Genomic DNA, 21477 nt, shown 5'->3' with positions numbered 1-21477 from the left:
ACCGTTTTATCCAAAAAACGCAAGGAAAAGGACCGACACGCGAGGCCCGCGGTCTCCGCCGACACCACGCCAAAACAGGCTACACGTGGTCCGGTTCTCAGCGAGACGCCTTTGCAGTCCCTGACTACCGACGACACTCCTTTGGCGGTGTCCTCTGTACCCGAGACCGCTGGGTCCTCGGCCCCTTCCCAGACTACAACCGAAGCCCCGGCTTATGTCGAGCCTACTAATGTGGACAGGTCCACCTCCACCCATGGTGTATTTAGGCCTTCTTCTTTTTCAATTAAGGCCTTTACTAAATCCAAAGCAGCCAGGCATCCCACTAGGCCTGCTGCACAAGGCCCATCTCCTGGACCCATGCCTAAGAAACAGATGCTTAAAATGGCTGAGGCTCTAATAACTCTTATCAGAGGTTCTCAGCCCCCTCCTGACAAGAGACCCAGAGTGGAGGAAGAATCTCCCTCTTCTGATCAGGGATCCATTTTATCAGAACATTCTGATGCAGAGGAACACTCTTACTCCCCTTTTGAGGATTCGGATGCAGAACAGTCCATTCCTTCTGTATCCCCCCCTGAGGATTTTTCTTTTGGGGAAACCTTGCACACCTTGAGGGAACACTTCCATTGGGAAGGCCAACACTTTTCAGATTCCAAGAAAAGACTTAGGGAATTTCTTTGGTTACCTCAGCACAGACCTCTAGCTATATCCCCTGTTTTGGATGTACTGGATGATGTCTATTCGGAGGCTTGTCTTAACCCTGATTCTCTGCCTCCTGCACCAGTAAAGCCTGATGGGTATTACAGAGTACCCAGTTCTCACCAATTTCTCTACAAAGGCCATAATGCTGACCCTGAAACCATTTCACAAGGCCCCAAGGGATTAAAGGCTTCCACTGCCAAGAATCCACTTCCTGCAGAAAGGGAATCTAGATCTCTAGAAAGGTGGGGTAAGAAGGTATATACCTCGGCCACCCTAGCCATGAGGGCCTTAAACTGTCAGGTTCATATGATTAAATATCAACAGTACCTGTTATCACAATTAAGGACACAAGGGGCAGAGGGCAACCACAAGGATCATATAGAGGCAGACAATGGCAATCTCCAGCACCAAGAGGTGGTGAAGACAGTGCACAACAATACAGGAAGCAAACCCAATGACTCCCTCATTTCCTTGCCAAGCAAGTCACAGCTGGCAGCACCTTTGGGAGGGAAACTAGCATTATTTTCAAGCAATTGGCATATTGTCACAACAGACAAATGGATACTGGACATCATAAACAGAGGCTACAAATTTCAATTTCACACTCTTCCAAAAATGAGAGGCATGCCAAACCTGCCACAAAATCAAAGGGCAGAGGCACAACTGCAAATTTCAAAGCTCCTAAACATGAGAGCTATACAAAAGGTACCTACGCACCAACAAGGTCAAGGTTTTTATTCAAGACTTTTTTGGTACCAAGAAAAGGAACCGACTGGAGACCCATTCTGGACTTATCCATTCTAAACACATTTCTACTCGTTCCAAAATTCAAGATGCTCACATTACAGCAACTTCTTCCCATGCTGGGCAAGGAGTTTTGGCTGGTAACATTGGACCTCAAGGTTGGCATACCTGCATGTCCCAATCAGACAAAGCTGCAGAAGATACCTCAGATTTCTTGCAGGTTCAATCCACTATCAATTCTCTGCATTGCCCTTTGGCTTATCTACTGCGCCCAGAGTATTCACAAAGTGCCTGGCATCAGTAATCGCCTACTGCAGACTTCAAGGGATACAAATTTACCCTTATCTGGACGACTGCCTGATCCAAGCGGACAGCAAACACATACTACTGGAACATCTGGCATATGTGACACGATTACTGCTTTCTCTGGGATATACCATCAACAAGGAGAAATCAAGGCTAACACCATCTCAGAAAATAACATTCCTGGGTACCAGCTTGGACACAAACACCCAGATGGCATATCTTACGCCAGAAAAACAAGGGCAACTATCTCAGTACTTCAAAACACTAGCAAAAAGCACCAGGCTTACTGCAAGGAAAATCCTGCAGGCTCTGGGATTCATGGCATCTTGCATTCTTCTAATCCCATGTGCAAAGTTGCATATGAGGAAACTTCAGTGGTACCTAAAAAATCTATGGTCTCAACACAGTCACAGCTTGGAAGCAATTATACCGATAATTCCATATTTGCAAAAGGAATTCCTATGGTGGGCCCAAGCATGTCAAGTAAACGCAGGCCTTCCATTCTGCAAGCCTCAAGCAAAACAAGTCATAACCACAGACACCTCAGACTACGCCTGGGGGGCGCACATGAAGGACAGGTGCATTCAGGGCAGATGGTCCCAAAAGGAAAAGCACCTTCACATCAATCAAAAAGAAATGCTAGCAGTAATAAATGCAGTTACAGCCTTCAAAGACTTCTTGCATCCAGGACAATTACTGATAAGAACAGGCAACACCACAGTAATGTGGTACATAAACAAACAAGGAGGAACACATTCATATCCCTTGTGCAGACTAGCCATGACTCTTTGGAACTTGGCTGTGGAAAGGCAAATCGAGCTACAAGCACAGTACTTGCCAGGACTGGAAAACACACTGGCAGACACTGTAAGCAGAAATATGACAGATCCACACGAATGGAAGTTACATCCTCAGGTGTTTACAGAGATAATCCAAGCGTGGGGGAGGCCAGACATAGATCTTTTTGCCCCCCACAGGAACCATCAATTGAAAAAGTTTTGTTCAAGGACCTTCCATCCAAAGGCCTGGAAAGTGGACGCCCTTTCATTCAGTTGGACAGCATGGACAGTTTATGCATTCCCACCTCTGCCTCTTCTGCCCAAGGTGCTTCTGAAAGCAAGAACAGACAAACCAAGGATGATACTGATTGCTCCAGATTGGCCAAGGCAACACTGGTACCCACTCCTGAGGAGCCTAACACATACTCCTCCCTGGTCCCTGCCTCTAATACCTCTTCTGCTGACTCAGAACAGATACAAAACTCTTCACAGTCAGCTGAAAACACTCAACCTCGCTGCATGGAAAATCCCTTAATACCACAACAGACCCTACTCTCCAAGGAGGTGCAGGATGTCATTTTGGAAGCCAGAAGACCATCTACTAGAAAAGCTTACTCCGCCAAATGGAAGCGGTTTTGCTGTTGGAATGAGAAAAGAGGCCAGGACCCTAGAAAATTGAACTTGCCTCAGGTTTTACAGTACCTGGCTGAACTGCTGAACAGTGGACTTTCATTTTCTTCCATAAAAATACATGCCTCAGCCATTTCTGCAGAATTCAACACTGCTCCCCCGTTATTCTCTCACCCACTCTTACGGCAGTTCCTCAGAGGGGCTAAGAATATAAGACCTCCAAGGAAGCAACCAATTCCAGCCTGGGACCTTAATTACATACTAGAAAAATTAACATTGCCTCCTTTTGAACCTGCTGCCTCAACAGATTTGCAATATTTATCCTGGAAAACAAGTTTCCCTCTGGCCATCACTTCAGCTCGTAGGGTTTCTGAATTACAGGCCCTCATGGCGGTGCAGCCCTTCCTCATCTTCCATCAGGACAGGGTTTCCCTTCGGACCAACCCTTCTTTTATGCCAAAAGTGGTATCCAGGGTAGCCTTAAATCAAGCCATACACCTACCTACCTTTTATCCTAACCCTCAAAACAAAGGGGAAAGGCTACTACACTCTTTAGACATCCATAGGCAGCTACGTTATTATTTGGACAGAACAAAGTCCTTCAGGAAATCAGAACAACTTTTTGTGTCCTACGCTGTAGGGGCTCAAGGGAAACCTGTTACAAAACAGACCATTTCCAAGTGGATTGGCCACTGCATACGGTTTTATTCCTATCATGGGAAATCTGACCCTACTGGTATTAGATCTCACTCCACCAGGGCCACAGCCACCTCTACAGCCTTCCTCAGAGGTGTTCCTACTAAAGATATTTTGGAGGCAGCCACTTGGAGTTCTGTGCATACTTTCACAAAACACTACCACCTGCCCTTGTATTCCAGAACAAGAGCAGGCTTTGCCACTGCTGTTTTGCAGGGCATTCTGGCTCAACCCAGTTCCTCATAGTACCTACCACCCTATGCATAGCTATGGGACTCTACCCATCTGTGATTACTGCAGCTGTATGCACGATGAACATAGTACAGTTTTGTACCTACCATAAATGTAGATGTTCGAGTGCTAATACAGCTGCAGTACAGGTTTCCCTCCTTCCTTCCTCACATACCACTTGACTGGGTTATCCTGCTATGTTTTATTTGCTTGCTTACACTGATTTTGCATTACATTGCATTTCTTTCACATATACAAAAACTTTATGTATGTATTGCCTTCCTTTTGGGGGCACCTGACATCTGGGGCAAGAAAGACTGAAGAACATGGCGTCGGCTGTGTCTTATATACTCTGGCCTTCCTGACGCCAGAAGAGTAGCGGCGACAACCGACGCCGGACCAAGACTTTGGAATTCGGCCGACCGAGGGACCGCCTGACGGCTGAAAACCCATCTGTGATTACTGCAGCTGTATTAGCACTCGAACATCTACATGTATGGTAGGTACAAAACTGTACTTTTTTCAGACCTATTACTTCTTCTCCGATCTGACCCGCGGTTTCGGAGCTGTTGGATCCAAGGACGGTCTGAGTCAAGGGGTCGGCGCCAATGGTACCCTCTACCTCGATGCCGGCCAATGCCCTGTGTGTGTCAGATCTGAGGGGGTGCTGTCTGCTCTGGGCTTGTCAGAGAGGAGCATTCCCCTTGGCTTCTTGGCTCCTAGAGGCTCAGCTCCGGCTCCCTGGTTGGCTCAGAGGGGAACGGTCTGTGCTAGTTCAGCCCAGGAGGTCCGTTCTCACTTTGCATTCACTGTGGTTGAGAGGGTTTTCGCAGGGTTGCGGCCTCTGACTGTCTCATCTTCGGACTCAGCCCAGACCCCCACTGGCCTTGAGTGCAGGTCCGACCCTCTTGCCCTCTCATGGACATCCTGTAGCCATATTACCCCAGGACGTTCCGGTCTTGGAACAACCTGCTTGTGAGGTCTCTCCAGAGAGTCCCCCTGAGGAGCTCCCCTGCAAGCAAACACACAAACGAAGGCACTTGAACTCCCCTCCAGGGTCCCTCACAGAGGACATGGACTTGGATGAAGGGGAAAGTTCCCCAGGACCCCCCCCCCCCGAGGATGTCTCCTTTGGAGAAATCATGGAGATCCTCTGCCAAAGGGGGGGTGGTCTGCCCCAAAACCAACCTACGACAAGTCCGTGTTCCTGGAGGCATTTGGCTTGGGCCCATCTACCTCTTGGGTGTCCCCTCCTGCTGATCCACTCGTGAATCTGCTAACATCTAGGGCATGAAAGGAGCCGGACACCATAGAGCCTATACCCAAATGCCCGGATAAGGTCTTGAGCACCCCTGTGGATAAACCTCACTAGCATAAGGCGTCCCCTGTAGATGCGATGATGACGGCAGAACTGGAATGTTTTGGGAAGCGAGTCTATGCTTCAGCTACCTTCTGCATGAGGGCGCTGAACTACATGGCACATGTTATTAGACTTCAAAGAGACCTGGTCAAGGAACTCACGGAGTCGACCCTGGGGTCCATGTCGACGGAGAACAGAAAGCAGTTTGCACGAATGGCCACCCTCAAATGTGTAGCCAGCACGTCCATGCATTTGCTGTCCCATGCCACGGAGGGAGCCACATGGACGGTGGGGTCAGGCATTGCCATTCGGCACCACACCTGGCTCCACTTATGTCAATTCCCGGAACCCTTCAAGGCATCTTTCACCAACACCCCTTGTGATCATTCTTTCCTCTTTGGGAAGACAGAGAGACTTTAGTCCAGAGCGAGAAGGATGGGAAGACACTGTCTGCCGTCGGAGTCCTCTTCTCTCCATCTCAAAGGTCCTTTTCCAGGAAGCAGCGAGGTCAGAAGTAGTGGTTCCGCAAATCTCAGGCATTTTCCCAGGATGCTCAGGACTCGCCTTCCCCCATAGGTAGAAGGAGATACGATAGACACCGCCCTAGAAGCAGAAAGGGTCTTAGGAATTCCAGGTTCCAAGAACCTTTCTTGGACAAACCTGGACAGCAACCCTGAAGGGTTGCCCGGCTGTCCATCTCTGGAGGCAGTCAGGGGTCACCCATCCCACTAGCATGGGAGTCCATGACAACAGATCAGTGGGTGTTGCGAGTCATATCCAGAGGTTATTTCGTCCCTTTCAAGGGCTTACCCCCTCCCAACAAAACCCTCCCAGACGTTCTACCCACGCAGCGGGAGGAAGCAGCAGTACAGATTCAATCACTGCTAAGAAAATGAGTCATCCAACCAGTCCACAAGACCAATTCGGATCCGGGGTGTACTCCAGGTTCTTTTTAGTGCCAAAGAAGACGGGGGACCTCAGACCAATTTTGGATCTGTCCCAGTTGAACCTGTCAGTAACAAAGACAAAATTCCAGATGGTCACGATCCCATCCATTCTGCCTTTTTTGCAGGAAAAAGACTGGATGTGCTCGATAGATCACCAGGATGCGTACAATCACATCAAAATGCACAGGTGCTCTTGGAGGGTCCTTCACTTCCATCTGGGAGCCAATCATTACCATTTTGGAGCCCTCCCCTTTGGTCTCACCACAGCCCCCTGGGTGTTCACCAAGGTAATGGCAGTGGTAGCAGCTCACCTGAGGCTTCAGGGCATTCCGGTCTTTCCGTACCTGGACGATTGGCTCTTTACCGCCCCTTCATAGCATCTGCTATGTCAAGCCAGGGACTCCTTCCTTCTGTTAGCTGACAAGTTGGGCATTACTATCAGTCTGAACAAATCAGCTCTTCACCCGGTTCAGGTTTTACAGTTCATTGGGGCATGGCTGGACACAGTACAATCTATGGTGTCCTCACATCAGACAGGATACGCAGCTTGAGGATACATGTGTCACATATTCTACAGACCCACTCACCCAGAGCCGAAACAGTCTTAAGAGCGTTAGGTTCTATGACAGCCACAATAAATCTTCTCCCCCATGGCACATCTTCACATGAGCGTTCTACAGTGGACGTTAGTGGTACAGTGGTCTCTGTTAGACTTTCATTCGTCCTTTCCAGTGAGGATCTCAAAAGCGTGCAAAAGCTCTCTTTGGTGATGGATTCAGTCTCCAGACCTCCACAAGGGACGTCCTTTTTAACCTCCTCTACCCCAAACCACGGCGACCACGGACACCTCCCTGCTTGGGAGGGGGGAGCATTGCTTGGGAAGGGCAGTCCAGGGCACGTGGTCCCCTCACAAGACCTTTTTGCACATCAACATCCTTGAGATGAGAGTGGTTCTTCTCGCGTTGCAAGCCCTACATACTCATCTTCCTCTGGGAACGATTGCAATTCAGACAGTATGTCAGTAGTCTGGTATATCAACAAACAGGGGGACCAGATCTTATCCATTATGCCGAGAGGCCATGAGAGTGTGGGAATGGGCGATCTCCACCAGCCATTTTCTGGTGTCAATGCACATCCCGGGATGGTCTAGCATCTTAGCAGAAATGCTCAGCAGATCCATTCTGATGCCTTACAAGTGATCTCTGAAACCTTCAGTAGCGGAACAGATTTTCCTAGAGTGGAGTCGTCCTTGCTGCGATCTCTTTGCATCTACTTCCAACTCGAAATGCAGCTAGTTTTTCGCTCTGAACCTCCCTCCTGGAGAAGCCCCCAGAGACACACTGATTCATGCTTCGCCTACCGGGCTCCTTTATGCATACCCTCCTCTTCCCCTCATGTCAAAGTTTCTGCAGAAAGCTTGAAGGCTGGGGAGCACCGTGATCCTCATCGCCCCATTCTGGCCTCGACAGGTTTGGTTTCCCTTACTAAGGTCTCACCTAGTTGCTCCACCATGGATCTTGGATCGGGTCCCGGATCTGCTTTCTCACCCAGATCTGGGCAGCCTGAAGCTCACTGCTTGGCTGCTCCAGTTCCCATGATTCTTAGGGCTTCCGGTCTGTCATCTCCAGTTAAATCCATTCTGGGGCGGCTCATAAGTCGTCCACTAGAAAATTTATCACAGTAAATGGAAACGTTTTTCAATGTGGGCCATTCAGAGGTCTTTGGATCCTTTCACTGCACCACTTCCAGCAGTTCTAGAATTTTTAGCTAGCATTTTTTATCAAGGCGCTAGTTCTTCTATGGTGAAAGTCCAACTAGCCGCAATTTCTAATTTTCATGCTGGGGTGGATATGTCTTTATTAGTTTCTTCGAAACTTTGTAAAACCTTTCTCAAAGGCGTCTTTCTCCTCAGACCTATGGTCAAGGAATCCCATTCCTCCATGGGACTTCACTTTGTTGCTGCAAGCGTTGGTCTCTCCTACCTTTGAACCTGCAGCCTCTGTGGATCTGAAACTTTTGATCTGGAAAACTGCATTTTTGGTTGCCATTACGTCCGCTAGAAGGGTATCGGAACTCCATGCTCTTCCTATCAAATTCCCTTATGTGATCTTTCACAAGGATAGAGTCTTGCTACGTGCTAATCTGTTCTTTCTCCCTAAGGTAGCCTTGGAGGCTAATATCATTCAGACTATTTATTTCCCTGTATTTTTTCCGAACTATCAAAACAAAGGGGAACACAAATTACATTCTTTGGATGTTCACAGGCAGTTGAGGTTTTATTTACACAGGACTAAATCCTTCCGCAAGTGTGACCAGCTTTTTGTGTCCTATGCCAAGCCCTTTTTAGGCAAACCTGTTTCAAAAGTGACTATTGCTCGCTGGATTTCTCTGTGCATTCCCTGGGTTTACTCGGATAGAGGTTTGTCTCTTTCAGGAAAAGCGAAGGCTCATTCGACCCGATCATGGCTACGTCTGCAGCCTTTTGGTCTAGGGTCTCCTTGGATGATATTTGTTCAGCTGCTACTTGGGCCTCATCTCACACCTGTATTTCTCACTATAAGCTGGATTTGGTCTCTAGGAGTAGAGCATCTTTTGGACCTGCGGTGCTCTGGAATATCCTTCCATGAGGGCCCCCCCAAGGATTAGGTAGCTGAGGACTCTGTCCCACAGGTTAAAGATCAAATTAAGTAAACTACTTCAGATAAAGAAGTTATGTACTCACTGTAATATTCCATCTGAGTAGTTCTATTTCATTTGTTTTCAACCATTCCCCCCCTCCTTCCCCCTGACCTTATCCTTTAGGATAATATATGTCCCTTGTTCTGGACTTTTTCTGTTAGGATCCTTGTTTATGCCGAGATGCAAGGGGTTTTGTGGTATTTTTCTCTTGAAGGATAAGTTTTTGTGTGGTCGGGGTAATTGTTATATGTTGGGCAGCAAACTTGATCTGAAGAGAGAAGGGAGACTGGGAGCATTATGAGTGGGGGGAGGAGCATGGAGCTCAGAGCTGTAGCTAGAAAATGCAGCCATGTTGGATCCGAGGACCCACAGGTTGAAGACAAATGAAGTAGAACTACTCCGATGGAACGTTACCTTTCCCTGTATGAATTATTTGCTCCCATGGTTCCTTTGCCAGGTTTCTCCAGTAAATTCCAGCCCCCTCATCTATTTTCTGTACCCCTACTTCCAGTCATGCGTATTGACAAAACCTCTTTTGCCCATTCTCATATTTTCTTAGTTCTTGGAATACTTTCTGATACTTTATGAATATAATATTTTGTATGGTTATTATTCTGAAGGATCTGCATCCAGAATCCCACTGTCTCTCTCTCTCTCTCTCTCTCTCTCTTGAACTTTTCCCTTGCTTCATTATCATCCATTTCCACTTTGCATTATATCCTTCTGCTTGTGTTATGTATAGGAGACTTATCAGTGTAGCTCTAAAATATCCCTTCAAATCAGGTAAACCTAAACCACTTTGTTTTATTGGAATCAATTTATTTTCTTTTTCTTTTGGCCACTTCTGTTAGGGGTCACCACAGTGGGTTATCTGTTTCCATTTCTTCCTGTCTTCTGTACCTGGGTGTGTCACCTGGCTGTGTCACACCAACCACCTGCATGTCCTCTCTCACCACATCCATAAAACTTATCTTAGGCCTTCCTCTTTTCTTCTTACCTGGCAGTTCATCCTTAGCATCCTTCTCCCAATATACCCAGCATCCCTCCTCAGCACATGTCCACACCAACACAATCTCGCCTGTCTGGCTTTGTCCTCAAACCACCAAACCTGAGCTAACCATCTAATATACTCATTTCCTATCCTTTCCATACTCATCACACCCAAAGTATATCTTAACATCTTTAAATCTGCCACCTCCAGCTCTGACTCCTGTCTTTTCGTCAGTGCCGCCGTCTGCAACCTATATAACATAGTTGGTCTCACTACCATCTTGTAGACCTTCCCTTTCACTCTTACTGGTACCCATCTGTCACAAATCACTCACTTCACCCTGCCTGCACTCTCGTCTTCACCTCTCTTCTACACTCACCATTACTCTGAACTGTTGATCCCAAGTATTTAAACTCATCCACCTTCGCCAACTCTACTCCCTTCATCCTAACCATTCCTCTGTACTCCCTATCATTCACACACATATATTCTGTCTTAGTCCTGATGACCTTCATTCCTCTCCTCTCAAGGGCATATCTCCACCTCTCCATTGTCTCCTCTTCCTGTTCCCTACTCTCATTACAAATCGCAATGTCATCTGCAAACATCATAGTACACTGGGACTCCTGTCTGATCTCATCTGTCAACCTGTCCATCACCACTGCAAATGAGAAAGGGCTCAGAGCTGATCCTTGATGTAATCCCACCTCCACCTTCAAGGCGTCGTCACTCCTACCACAAACCTCACCACTGTCGCACTCCCCTCTTAAATATCCAGTACCACTCCTACATACTTCTCTGCCACTCCTGACTTCATCATACAATACCACAACTCATCTCTAAACACCCTGTCAGATGTTTCTCTAAGTCCACAAAGATACAGTACAACTTTTTCTGACCTTCTCGATTATTCTCCATCAACACCCTCAGAGCAGACATCACATCTGTAGTGCTCTTCCCTGGCATGAATCCGTACTGCTGCTCACTAATCATCACCTCCCTTATTAACCTAGCTTCCACTACTCTTTCCCATAACTTCATGCGGTGGCTGATCAATGTTATCCCCTATAGTTACTACAGCTCTGCACATCATCCTTATTCTTAAAAATCAGTACCAAAACACTTCTCCACTCCTCAGGCATCCTCTCACTTTCCAAGATTCTGTTAAACAATCTGGTTAAAAACCCCAATGCAATCTATACTAAACACCTCCATGCTTCCAAGGTATGTCATCTGGACCAACAGCCTTTTCATTCTTCATCCTCTTCATAGCTGTCCTTACTTCCTCCTTGCTAATCCATTGCACTTCCTGATTCACTATCCCCACATCATCCAACCTTCTGCCTCTCTCATTCTCTTCATTCATCAGCCCCTCAAAGTACTCTTTCCATCTGCTCAACACATTCTCCTCACTTGTGGGCAAGTTTCCCTTGTTATCCATTGTCACCCTAACCTACTGCAATCTTTCCCAACTTGTTCCCACTCTAGCCATCCAGTACAGGTCCTTTCTCCCTCCTTAGTGTCCAGCCTTTCATACAACTTGCCATACGGCGTATCCTTAGCCTTCACCACCTCTCTCTCTTCATCATACGCCTCATCTCCTTGTACTCCTGTCTACTTTCTTCATCTGTCTGACAATCCCACTCCTTTTTCACCACCTTTTCCTCTGTATACTCTCCTGTACTTCCTCATTCCACCACCATTTCTCCTTGTCCTCCTTTCTCTGTCCGGATGTCACATGAAGCACCTTTCTAGTAGTCTCCCTTACCACCTCTGCTGTGGCTGCCGAGCAGTCTGGTAGTTCTTCAGTGCCACCCATTGCCTGTCTTAACTCTTCCCTGAAATATACCTTACAATTTTTGGAAGGATCAAGTTATCCCACTTATTTCTTGCCCTCTTCCCCTCCTAGATAAATTCCTTCAATTCTTTATTAATTATTGTCCACAACTTCTCCTCTGGTTGATAAAAATATGCTTGTCCCATCAGTAAGACTAAAGGGACTAAAAATGCTTTCACCAATTGCATCTTGCCATCTACATCCATAAATAAGATTTTTCAGTTTCTTAATTTTTGTTTATCTTTTGTTTAGTCTCTTCTCACATATCCTTTAGCTGCCGTGACAGAAGCCTTCTTAATCCATACTCCTAAATACTTAATCTTATGTCCCCATAAATATGGGTATTGCTGAACCAATTTTGGGGTACATAATTTACAGCTATAACCTGTGTTTTATCTTCATTAATTTTATATCCTGAACACACTTGAAACTGTCTCAAAATATTCCACAACACTGAGATGTCCTTCATTGAATTTGTCAGGTACAAAGTAATGTTTGCTTACCATGCCAGTTATATCCTTGTATTTCTGAGGCCGTTATTTTCTTCACAAAAATATTATATAAAGCAAATAACAGGGGAAAGAGGGAACCCTCCCATTTTAATTATTGCATTTGATCCATTGTATATCCTTCTAATTAACCTGTTTGTTGTATCAGGGAATGCAGATGCTTCCAATGCCCTACTCATAAAATCCCAGCCTACTCTGTCAAATGCTTTCTCTGCATCAGGACCTAGCAACACCAGAGGTATTTTCTTATATTCTGCTCCCCTGTTGGATCGTCATTGTGCTATTAATGTCAGATATTTGCCTACCCTCCACAAAACCATATTCATCCATATCTGTCAATTTTGGCAACATTTTTGCTATTGTTTTAGGGAGTATAAATGTAAACACTTTATAACCGTGGTTTAAAACTGAAATGGGTCTAAAAGAAGTTAGAACTGAATGGTCTTTGCTATCTTCTGGTAACATAGCCACCACAGCTTTCTTCCAAGATGTTGATGCTTCACTGCCTTTTAAAATACTGTTAAACAAAGTCTTCCAGATATTTATCACTTTCCTGGTTAATTTCCAAACTTCCACAGGAATGCCATCTATTTTTGGAGACTTTCCTGAAGATTGATTATACGTTTTCTTAACATTTCCAGAGTATCTCTTAAACTCTATGGGATCTTTAGTTATTTTTCTTATTATTGGTTCCATAAGTTTGGTGGCGACCTTTTCAACGTTCTGTTGCCTAAGTCGTTGTGCTAAAAGTTTTTATATTCTGGAGTTATCAAGGATAGTTGATTAACTGCAGTATGTTTATAATAATGTTGAGGTGGGTTTGACAGATTCAACATAACTGCTGAAGTGCTCCATGAACTTATGTTAAATAAATTACTCTGTGAGTAGTTCCAGTAAAACACTGCATTTTTTATGACCAAGTTTATCCTTTACTTATTTTGAATAGGTGGAACTTTGTGTTTTTGTCTCCTGAAGGCAAATGGTTAAGATCTGAAATGGACAGCTGTAGGGTTGAAATTTATTACGGTCTGATTGAATGTCTGAATGGTATTCTGTGTTTGTCAGAAGTAATAGTTTTATGTCTTGGGAGAGGATTTGCTCATTTCGCCATAGGTGGTTGTCATCTTGCTGAGAGTGACGCGGTTTGTCTCTCTTCTTTTTTTGAAGTTAATGGGATGTGTAAAAATAGTTTAACTTTTTCTTTTTTTAACTGATTCTGAAAGCACTCATTGGTTCCAATTAATTTTGTAACTAATAAAATTAATTTCATTGAAGTGCAAATAAGAGATTTTGATATCTGAGGCAAGAGAAACATGTCTGTTAAAAACATTGTTCTTCCTAATAATTGAAATTCTTGAAACTGCTTAGGACCGTTTTCCAGGAAGGCTTGTGTAGAAAGTGAGTACCATCCATTTTTGGCTTCATTATAAAATGCCTTCTGTTTCAGTTCTTTAGGATGCCCCATTCTCTGAAGTTTCACATTGCAGTAATTTACATTTTTCTGTTAATGTAGCATAATCCAGGTTGCCAGGGCAGAACAGTAGTCAGTCATACGTTTTTTTCTGGAAGTTGTGTTCAGTATGTGACCAAATGCCAGACTGGCTGTCTTCACTTCATTTAGAAACATACTGCCACCTTTCCAGTCTGCACTGTCTTCTGATTTTAAGCAGCTTTTATAGAAAAAGTTATTTCTATTAGGAAATGCATGTGGTTAAAGATGGATTTCAGGCAGAGCACCTGACCTTATTTTCAAATGAACCACGAAAGGCAAACAAACCAAGAAAGAACAAAACCGAGTGAAGCAGCAACCAACAGATTTAATAAATGACCAAATTATTGAGAGTTCTATCCAAACATTATAGTGTGTTTTTCACAATTAGCAATTATTAGTTCCAAAAACGTCCGGTCAAAAGGTTTATCAATTCAGCATGAAACAGAACCGGCCTGATAAAGGTGGTGGTTTGGTGGTCTTTAGTATGACTGACTATCAGGCACGACTAAATGAAGTATTACACTCAAACACTTCCCAGTTTTTACACACAGAAGTTTTTTATTGGTGATGGAGGTTTCACTTAATGGTGGGAGGAGTATAGTTTGGTTGGCGAGTTCACTGGGAATCTGAATTTGTATTTTCAGATAACAACCAATATCGTGATAAGGTAATTTTTTACACTAGGTTCCTCGACGACATCTTTATGTTGATTAATGTTAATGAGGTGACCAGTAAATTAGTCTTACAGTACTTTAATAACACCACCAATTTTTTAGAGTTTACACACTCTTTCTCGACTGATAGTATAGCTTACCTTGACGTTTTGTTAAGTAAAAACATCAAGTATAATTGCTACACAGCAAAGATTTACCGTAAGAAGACTTATTCCAACACTTTCTTACACTTCACTAGTTGCCATCCTTTTTTTCAAAAGAGGTCGGTCGTAAAAGGCCAATTAGTTAGAGCCTCTAGGATGGTCAGTTTAGATGACGATTTCAGTGAAGAATGTGTAGTACTTAAAAACATGTTTTTACAGTGTGGCTACCCTGTATGCCTTTTGGACAATTTAATTAAAGAAATATCGGACAAAAGAAGCCAGTTATTTTATAAACCACTGCTTCCAGCGACTGACATTAGGATCTTTAGTCCTGTGTACAGTACACCTAACTCTAACACCAACACCACACAAGGGAGCGAGCAAACTTATCCAGATTTCAAGGATGATGCAGCAACCCCTATGTTTATTACAACTTTTAGTATAGGCAGTAAGGTCTGCATCGACACTATCAACAAAAATTGGGAACTTTTTAAACTGTACCCAAATGTCTTTGATAAATTGGGTACTAGACCCAAGGTAGTTTTCAAGAAGGGGAGGAACATCAAAACGATTCTGGAGAGTAGCTTGCCCTCACCAGTATTTAATGCTGGTATGTGGAAGTGTCAAAATTGTAACTACTGTAGGCACGTGGAAGAAGTGTCTTATTTTAATTTAAATGGTTTCTCTTATAAAATAAGACACAAACTTAATTGCAACTCTTCCTTCGTTATTTACTTAGCTAGGTGCACACTATGTCCTGCCTTCTACATCGGTAAAACCGAAAGAAGGCTTAGGGACCGAATTTACGAACATATATATGCTATGAAAAAACTCAAACTCGATAATGCCCTAGCAAAACATATTTCAGTTTTCCATAGTCATACTTTTAAGTTTTTGGCCATTGATCAGGCCACTTGTGATAGCAGAGGGGGTCCTAGACCATTGAAACTTGAAGAAGCTGAGTTGGTTTGGCAAATCAGGCTCAACGCTTATAGCCACCCTGGTATAAATGATCTGTGTTCAATTTCAAGCTTGTTGAAATTGAAAAGTTTAAATAGATGATACTTACCAATTTTTGTAGCTATTTCTACTGTTATATATTGTATTTTTTATAAAATCTTTGTTGTGTTGTTTTTAAAAGTTAGTTTTATAATTTTAATGGTTTCATTTTATAATTGAGTATGTAGCTTTAAATATGTATGAAGTAGGTTCAGCGTCTTACGTAAGAACAGGCTCCTTATTTGAAATTCACAAATGGTATGTTTCAATCCATTGTATGTTATTTCTGAAGAAGTCAGGTACTAACGCTGACGAAAAAGCGCTTTTAAAGATTTCATTTTGGTCATTTATTAAATTTGTTGGTTGCTGCCTCACTCGGTTTTGTTCTTTCTTATTTTCAAATGAACCCAGTATCCTTTGGGAACATAACACTCCAATTCCAAGAAAACTGCTTCTTCCAGTGTGAGTCAACATATCAAACTAGCAGTGCTCTTTCCCCCAAAATTGTAGTACAAACGGGAAACATTTTTATTGGACTTGGATGTAGAGAGATGGCTGCAGATGTATCTGAATAAGCTTAAGACACATCTTAAAGACATCCAAATATTTGTTGGTTTTGCTGTGAAAGTCAAAGAACTGACCAAGCAAAGACTTAATATTTGGATAAAAAAGTTCCCCCAACATCTCTTATGCTAACAGTCAGTGGCCAATTTCATGATGGCTTTGACAAAATGTTCTTTTTGGAAGAAAATCTCTAAAGAGGATGCTTTTGCTAAATACTGTACATTCTACACCATTTTGAGAAATGGAGCAGCTTTTGGGGAGCTGTATGATCAGGCATCTTGTCTTAAAATTTCCAGATGAGGTACTGACTCTAGTATTGTACTTTCATCTGAAGCTGGCCTTGCTCTTCAGTCTTGTCTCTTAAGTTCATGTGTATGTTGCAGTAGATGTCTTAAAGCAAGGCATACTTCAGTGAAGTACTACGACTGTTACCCCTCCCCCACCCCACCTCAGGTAATGAGTAGTCAAGTGTGGCTTTTGGAACAGTTAATGCTCATTTCCCACCCAGTTTTCTTCTAATGTTTGGAGGTGTGGTTTGTCCATATCAGTGCATCTTATGACATGGGAGTTGTATAATACTGACTTTTTGTAAAGAACTGTGTGTAAACGATCTTGAACCAGTTCATCATTGAACAGTATAGACAAAGAAATTGAATCCCCTGTCATCAAACAGGATACAGAGACATATACACACACACAAGCTAAAAAATACAAAAACACTGAAACTAAACAAATAATATTTATCTGAAAGAGGTGCAAATTCACCTGCACTACATCCACAGTTGGGGAAGGCCTCGTCTCCACACCTTGTTACTTAGATGTATCAATTCCATGGTTGCAGAACCATGGAAGAAGGGCAGACTTAAGAAGAAGAAGGTATTTTGGCATCTGACTGTATCCTTCTGTTGTTAACCAGTTTACTCAGAAAAGTATAGAAGCACTGCAGTCTCTCCACTGCCACATCTCCCCAAGCTACGGAACTGTGCTGTACCAAACAGAATCAGAACATCAAACATTCATACAAAAGCAATGACTTGTGGGAACATGGGGTCATTTATTGGCTAGGCTTATATAAGGGCCTCAGGGCCAGTGGCCTAATAACTTGCTATGATCCTATGATAAAAAAAATCTAAAGCAGTATTCATTGACTGTTGATGAGTTGTGTCAGATTAAACTGAAGTTGAAGGCATGGAGCAAAAATAATTTGCTCCCACCTGTATGCCTGGAAAAAGACTGGAATATCTGCAAAGGCCTGCATCTTATACTGATCTGAATGATGGATGATTTAAGTCAGGAGATGCTTTTGGGAGGAGACTGCTTGTAAAAAAAAATGAACGTTTCTGTGTATAATGCTAGAGTTGCTTAACTTTAATTTTCCAGATGTTATTGTTCTATGGTTATGCAGTAGACCTTAAATGGTCATATGTCTATAGTTTACTTGTTTTTAAATGGTGGCTAGGCTTTTTGTCATTTTTCCCTGTAAAAGGAGGTGAAAGTAAAATTAATCTCACTGCCATTTCAGATACAAGAGCTCACAGAAGACTATAAATTGGTCAAAAATAAAGAAGCCCATATACCGGATTGGTAGCAACTTTGCTGAGTGGTCTGCAACATGGGCAGGATATCTTATAACGAAGGTATGAGAATTCAGCTTTAATAAAGTGCTAAGATATGGATTTTAATTTGTAATTAATGAATGAAGCAGTCAGCAATGTATATATGCAAATTTGTAATTCAAAATTCATAATCTCAAATGACATTTCAGTTAAAAAATAAATTTACTTATGAGATTCAGAATGTTTTGTTTTTATTGGGGCCTGCTTATAGGAGGAATTAATACCTAAGCAAAAAAGACTGTATATGCATACATTTTGGTTGGAGGTGCTGTTTCAGTAAGGCTTAACCAGAACATGTCTTTACTGCTTTTTTCTGATTGGTAGTCATATTCATAATGAACTTGTTTATGCAATAATTGAGCACCGTGATAAAGTAGGAGGATGAAGCAAGTTGAGGTGGAGAGTTATATCTCGTATTCCACAGGACTATGTATTGTGACCATTTCTTTTATACGCAAATTTTCTTAGATGTAAAAGTGAGAAATTCACTCTGGATAACCAGATTTACTGATGCTTGCAAAAGGTAACAGAGTTACTTTAGTAAAGGTATTAAAATTCTCCAAAATGGTCTACAGAAATACTCCACCGGTGTATTGCAAGACTTAGCAAAATTAATATAAACTTCATTTACCAAATAAATGGCAAAATCATAAAAATAATACCATCATGAAATATTTAGGGAGAATAGTGGATAGTGTCAACTGTGTCAAGTGTGTGCATCTGCCAAAGTCAACAAAGCATAATTCTGTAGTTCAAATAATTCTAAAGGGTATGTCTGTTTACCTTAGGGAGATTATTGTACCACTTTATATGTACTGCGGTGGTGGTGCTGCGGTAGCGTTGTCACCTCATAGCAAGATGTTGTCCCGTTTGATTCTCAGCAAGAGCGTCTTCTGTGTGGAGGCATACGTGAATGGGGCGTGCCCTCGTTGAAGGTTGTGCGTCAGGGCTGGTAACCCTGTACGTAAAAATCCACTACCAATCATTAGCGTGCCAGAGTTCCGCTGTGGCGACCCCCTAACCGGGAAAAGCCGAAAGACACAAAATTGTACCACTTTATATCTCGATGATCTCAGCCATCATTTAATGTAGTGCTGTGTTTTGTAGCCTCGAAAAAAACACTTTGAGCATTGCTCATTACTGGAAGACTCACAAGGTTGGAAAATATGAACTATTTAGAAGGGCTTCAAGAATTGTCATTATGTTCTATTTCTTGAGTGATGTGTAGAAATGACTGTACCTGGTTTATTATGCAATGTCTGAAGAGGTTATTCTTGAAAGTCTGTGTCTGGGATGCACTGCTACCATAGGTTCATAGGTGTTTACTAGGCTAATGACCACAAGTGTCTTTTTAAGCCTAGCCATGCATCCCAAGACTCTGACAGGTTCTGGTAGCTTTGATAAGTGTATGTAAAGGTTTGGGAGATGAAACATTTACAAACAGGGGCCTGGGAGATAAACCATTTACAGGTTGCCTGTGTTCATCAGAGACATAGGTGCCAAACCAGGGATGAATTTCCTGTTCCCCATCCAATTGTCCAAGTTACAGTTGAATTGGGTTAGGGAGAAACTGTGCTTCACATGGGTGGGGAGTCTGTTCCAGAGACTGGGTAGTCTCTGGGATGCTTTACTATTATATTTGCGAACGTCATTTAGACGAATGCAACAATTTCTGACAAATATTGTCAGAAATCAAAACACTGAGCAACCAAAAGATCGAACGGAGCATTTCAGCAATGTCGAATATCGAATTTGCTGAAATGCTCACATCTGTCAACGACTAACAATAATGTTTGCAGGGGAGCAGGCCCCCCTGCACCCCCCCACTTATATATACAAACTCCTAGATCGCACTACAGTGAGGGTAAGGGTACATTTCCCGATCTCCACTATAGTGCGATCTGCACCGCAGTGTTGAAGCTGATAATATCGGCTGTTCGCTCATGTCAGCTTCAACATTGTGGTGATCAAACTCTCAGTCCGAGGAAATGATTTTCCCACATATTCGATCGTCTAAATGACAATCTAATATGTGATAGTAAACCCTCTGGGATACATACATTGTCTCCACCAGGTCCTATTTATATCACAGGCAAGGTTTAAGTCTTTAGAGTAGGTAATTCTGGTGCTCTTTATTTTATGGATATGCAGGAGGTCCATCAGAGTGGGGTTTGACAGTGCCCAGAATGCCAGGCATACATCTCCCCTCAACAGCTGGTAAGAGACAGAATACAGGGATAGGGCCTTGAGGAGGTTTGCATAGGACATTTTGCTTACACCCTGCATCCTTTTACTCAGGAACATGTGTGGGTGTTCCAATTTTTAGATATGCCTAGCTAGGTACATATCAGAGGGGGCACTGTAGTCGGTGATATGTCTGGTGAATGCCAAATATAGTGGAACACTGACTTCCCTGGACCTTTATAAGTTGCTCAACATAGAATGATTTCCTCACTGCTGTAAACACGTGATGATCAAAGGCTAGATTACTGTCTATGTGTGTGATCAATATGATAGTTACTAGGGGTGGATGATGAGCTGGAGGATACTTTTATGCATTTCTTGGCATTTGGTTTTATTCCATGGGTCTGACACAGTTGTTTGTCTGTATCAGCCCTTTCTAGAGAGCATTTGCTTCAGGGTGGGGTTCAATGACAGCTTCTAATTTGTAATCATCTGCAAATTTAGTCAGCCAGCGACCATTGACAATGGCCTTTTCTTCAGAGAAGTAAATGCGAAAAAGGGAGGATCGATCCCTTGGGGACTCTACTTGCGACTGTCCTCTTTGTAGAGGAAGACTTGGGTCCAGTCTGTGAGCCAGTTGGCTATCCACCAGGTGACATCCGGGTTTGTACTTAACCTCTTGAGTTTGTCAACAATGCCTGAGTGTGGTATTGTGTCAAATGCCTTGGCCAGGTCAAGGTAGGCAGTGTGAACCATTTTGTCCTCATCCATTGTTTTGTTGACCTTCTCAAAGAAGTCCAGCAGGTTGAGTAGGCATGACGTGCCCTTGACTAAACCAAACTGAGTTGGGTCCATTATCTGGAGGTTTACTATAAGTTTTTGATCATTTCCATGGCGTGACATATAAGATCAAGGAATTTAATACTAAAAATAACCATCACCAATAGAACAAAATGTGTATATGTGTGTGTGTCTGTGTGTGTGTGTGTGTGTGTGTGTGTGTGTGTGTGTGTGTGTGTGTATACATATATATATATATATATATATATATATATATATATATATGTATATATATATATATATACACATATACATATACATATACATACACACACACACAAACACACAGTTTGTGTGTGTGTGTGTGTGTGTGTGTGTGTGTGTGTGTGTGTATATGTATGTATTTTCAATTATTCCTTCATTCTTTGATAACTCATTTAATCTAGTTCAGGAAGGAGGGGCAGACAAGAATTCACCTGGTATACAATGGATGCAGGACAGTGAAACCAGTATTGAAGGAGGCACCAACTGCATGCATAGCTAGTGGCAGTTTGGAAACAAGCCAGTTCATTCACCTATAATATGTCTTTAGAATATTGGAGGAAACTTGCGCACCT

The 21477-nt window shown here is 43.0% G+C and overlaps 1 protein-coding gene across 1 annotated transcript in view; it reads left to right on the top strand.

The window, feature by feature from the left end:
- The window catches only part of ATR (ATR serine/threonine kinase), a 1835177-nt gene that overhangs the window by 997508 nt on the left and 816192 nt on the right, over positions 1–21477 (top strand). The window contains exon 25 of the mRNA XM_044071973.1: positions 17803–17917. Coding sequence (XP_043927908.1) covers positions 17803–17917 — 115 coding nt within the window. The remainder of the gene's footprint in view (positions 1–17802; positions 17918–21477) is intronic.

This window comes from Protopterus annectens, chromosome 5.part0 (assembly GCF_019279795.1).
Source record: "Protopterus annectens isolate FY-2018-M chromosome 5.part0, PAN1.0, whole genome shotgun sequence".
Classification (NCBI taxonomy): domain Eukaryota; kingdom Metazoa; phylum Chordata; order Ceratodontiformes; family Protopteridae; genus Protopterus; species Protopterus annectens.
Note: the sequence above shows the minus strand (reverse complement) of the source record. Positions and strands in the feature narration are given on the sequence as shown.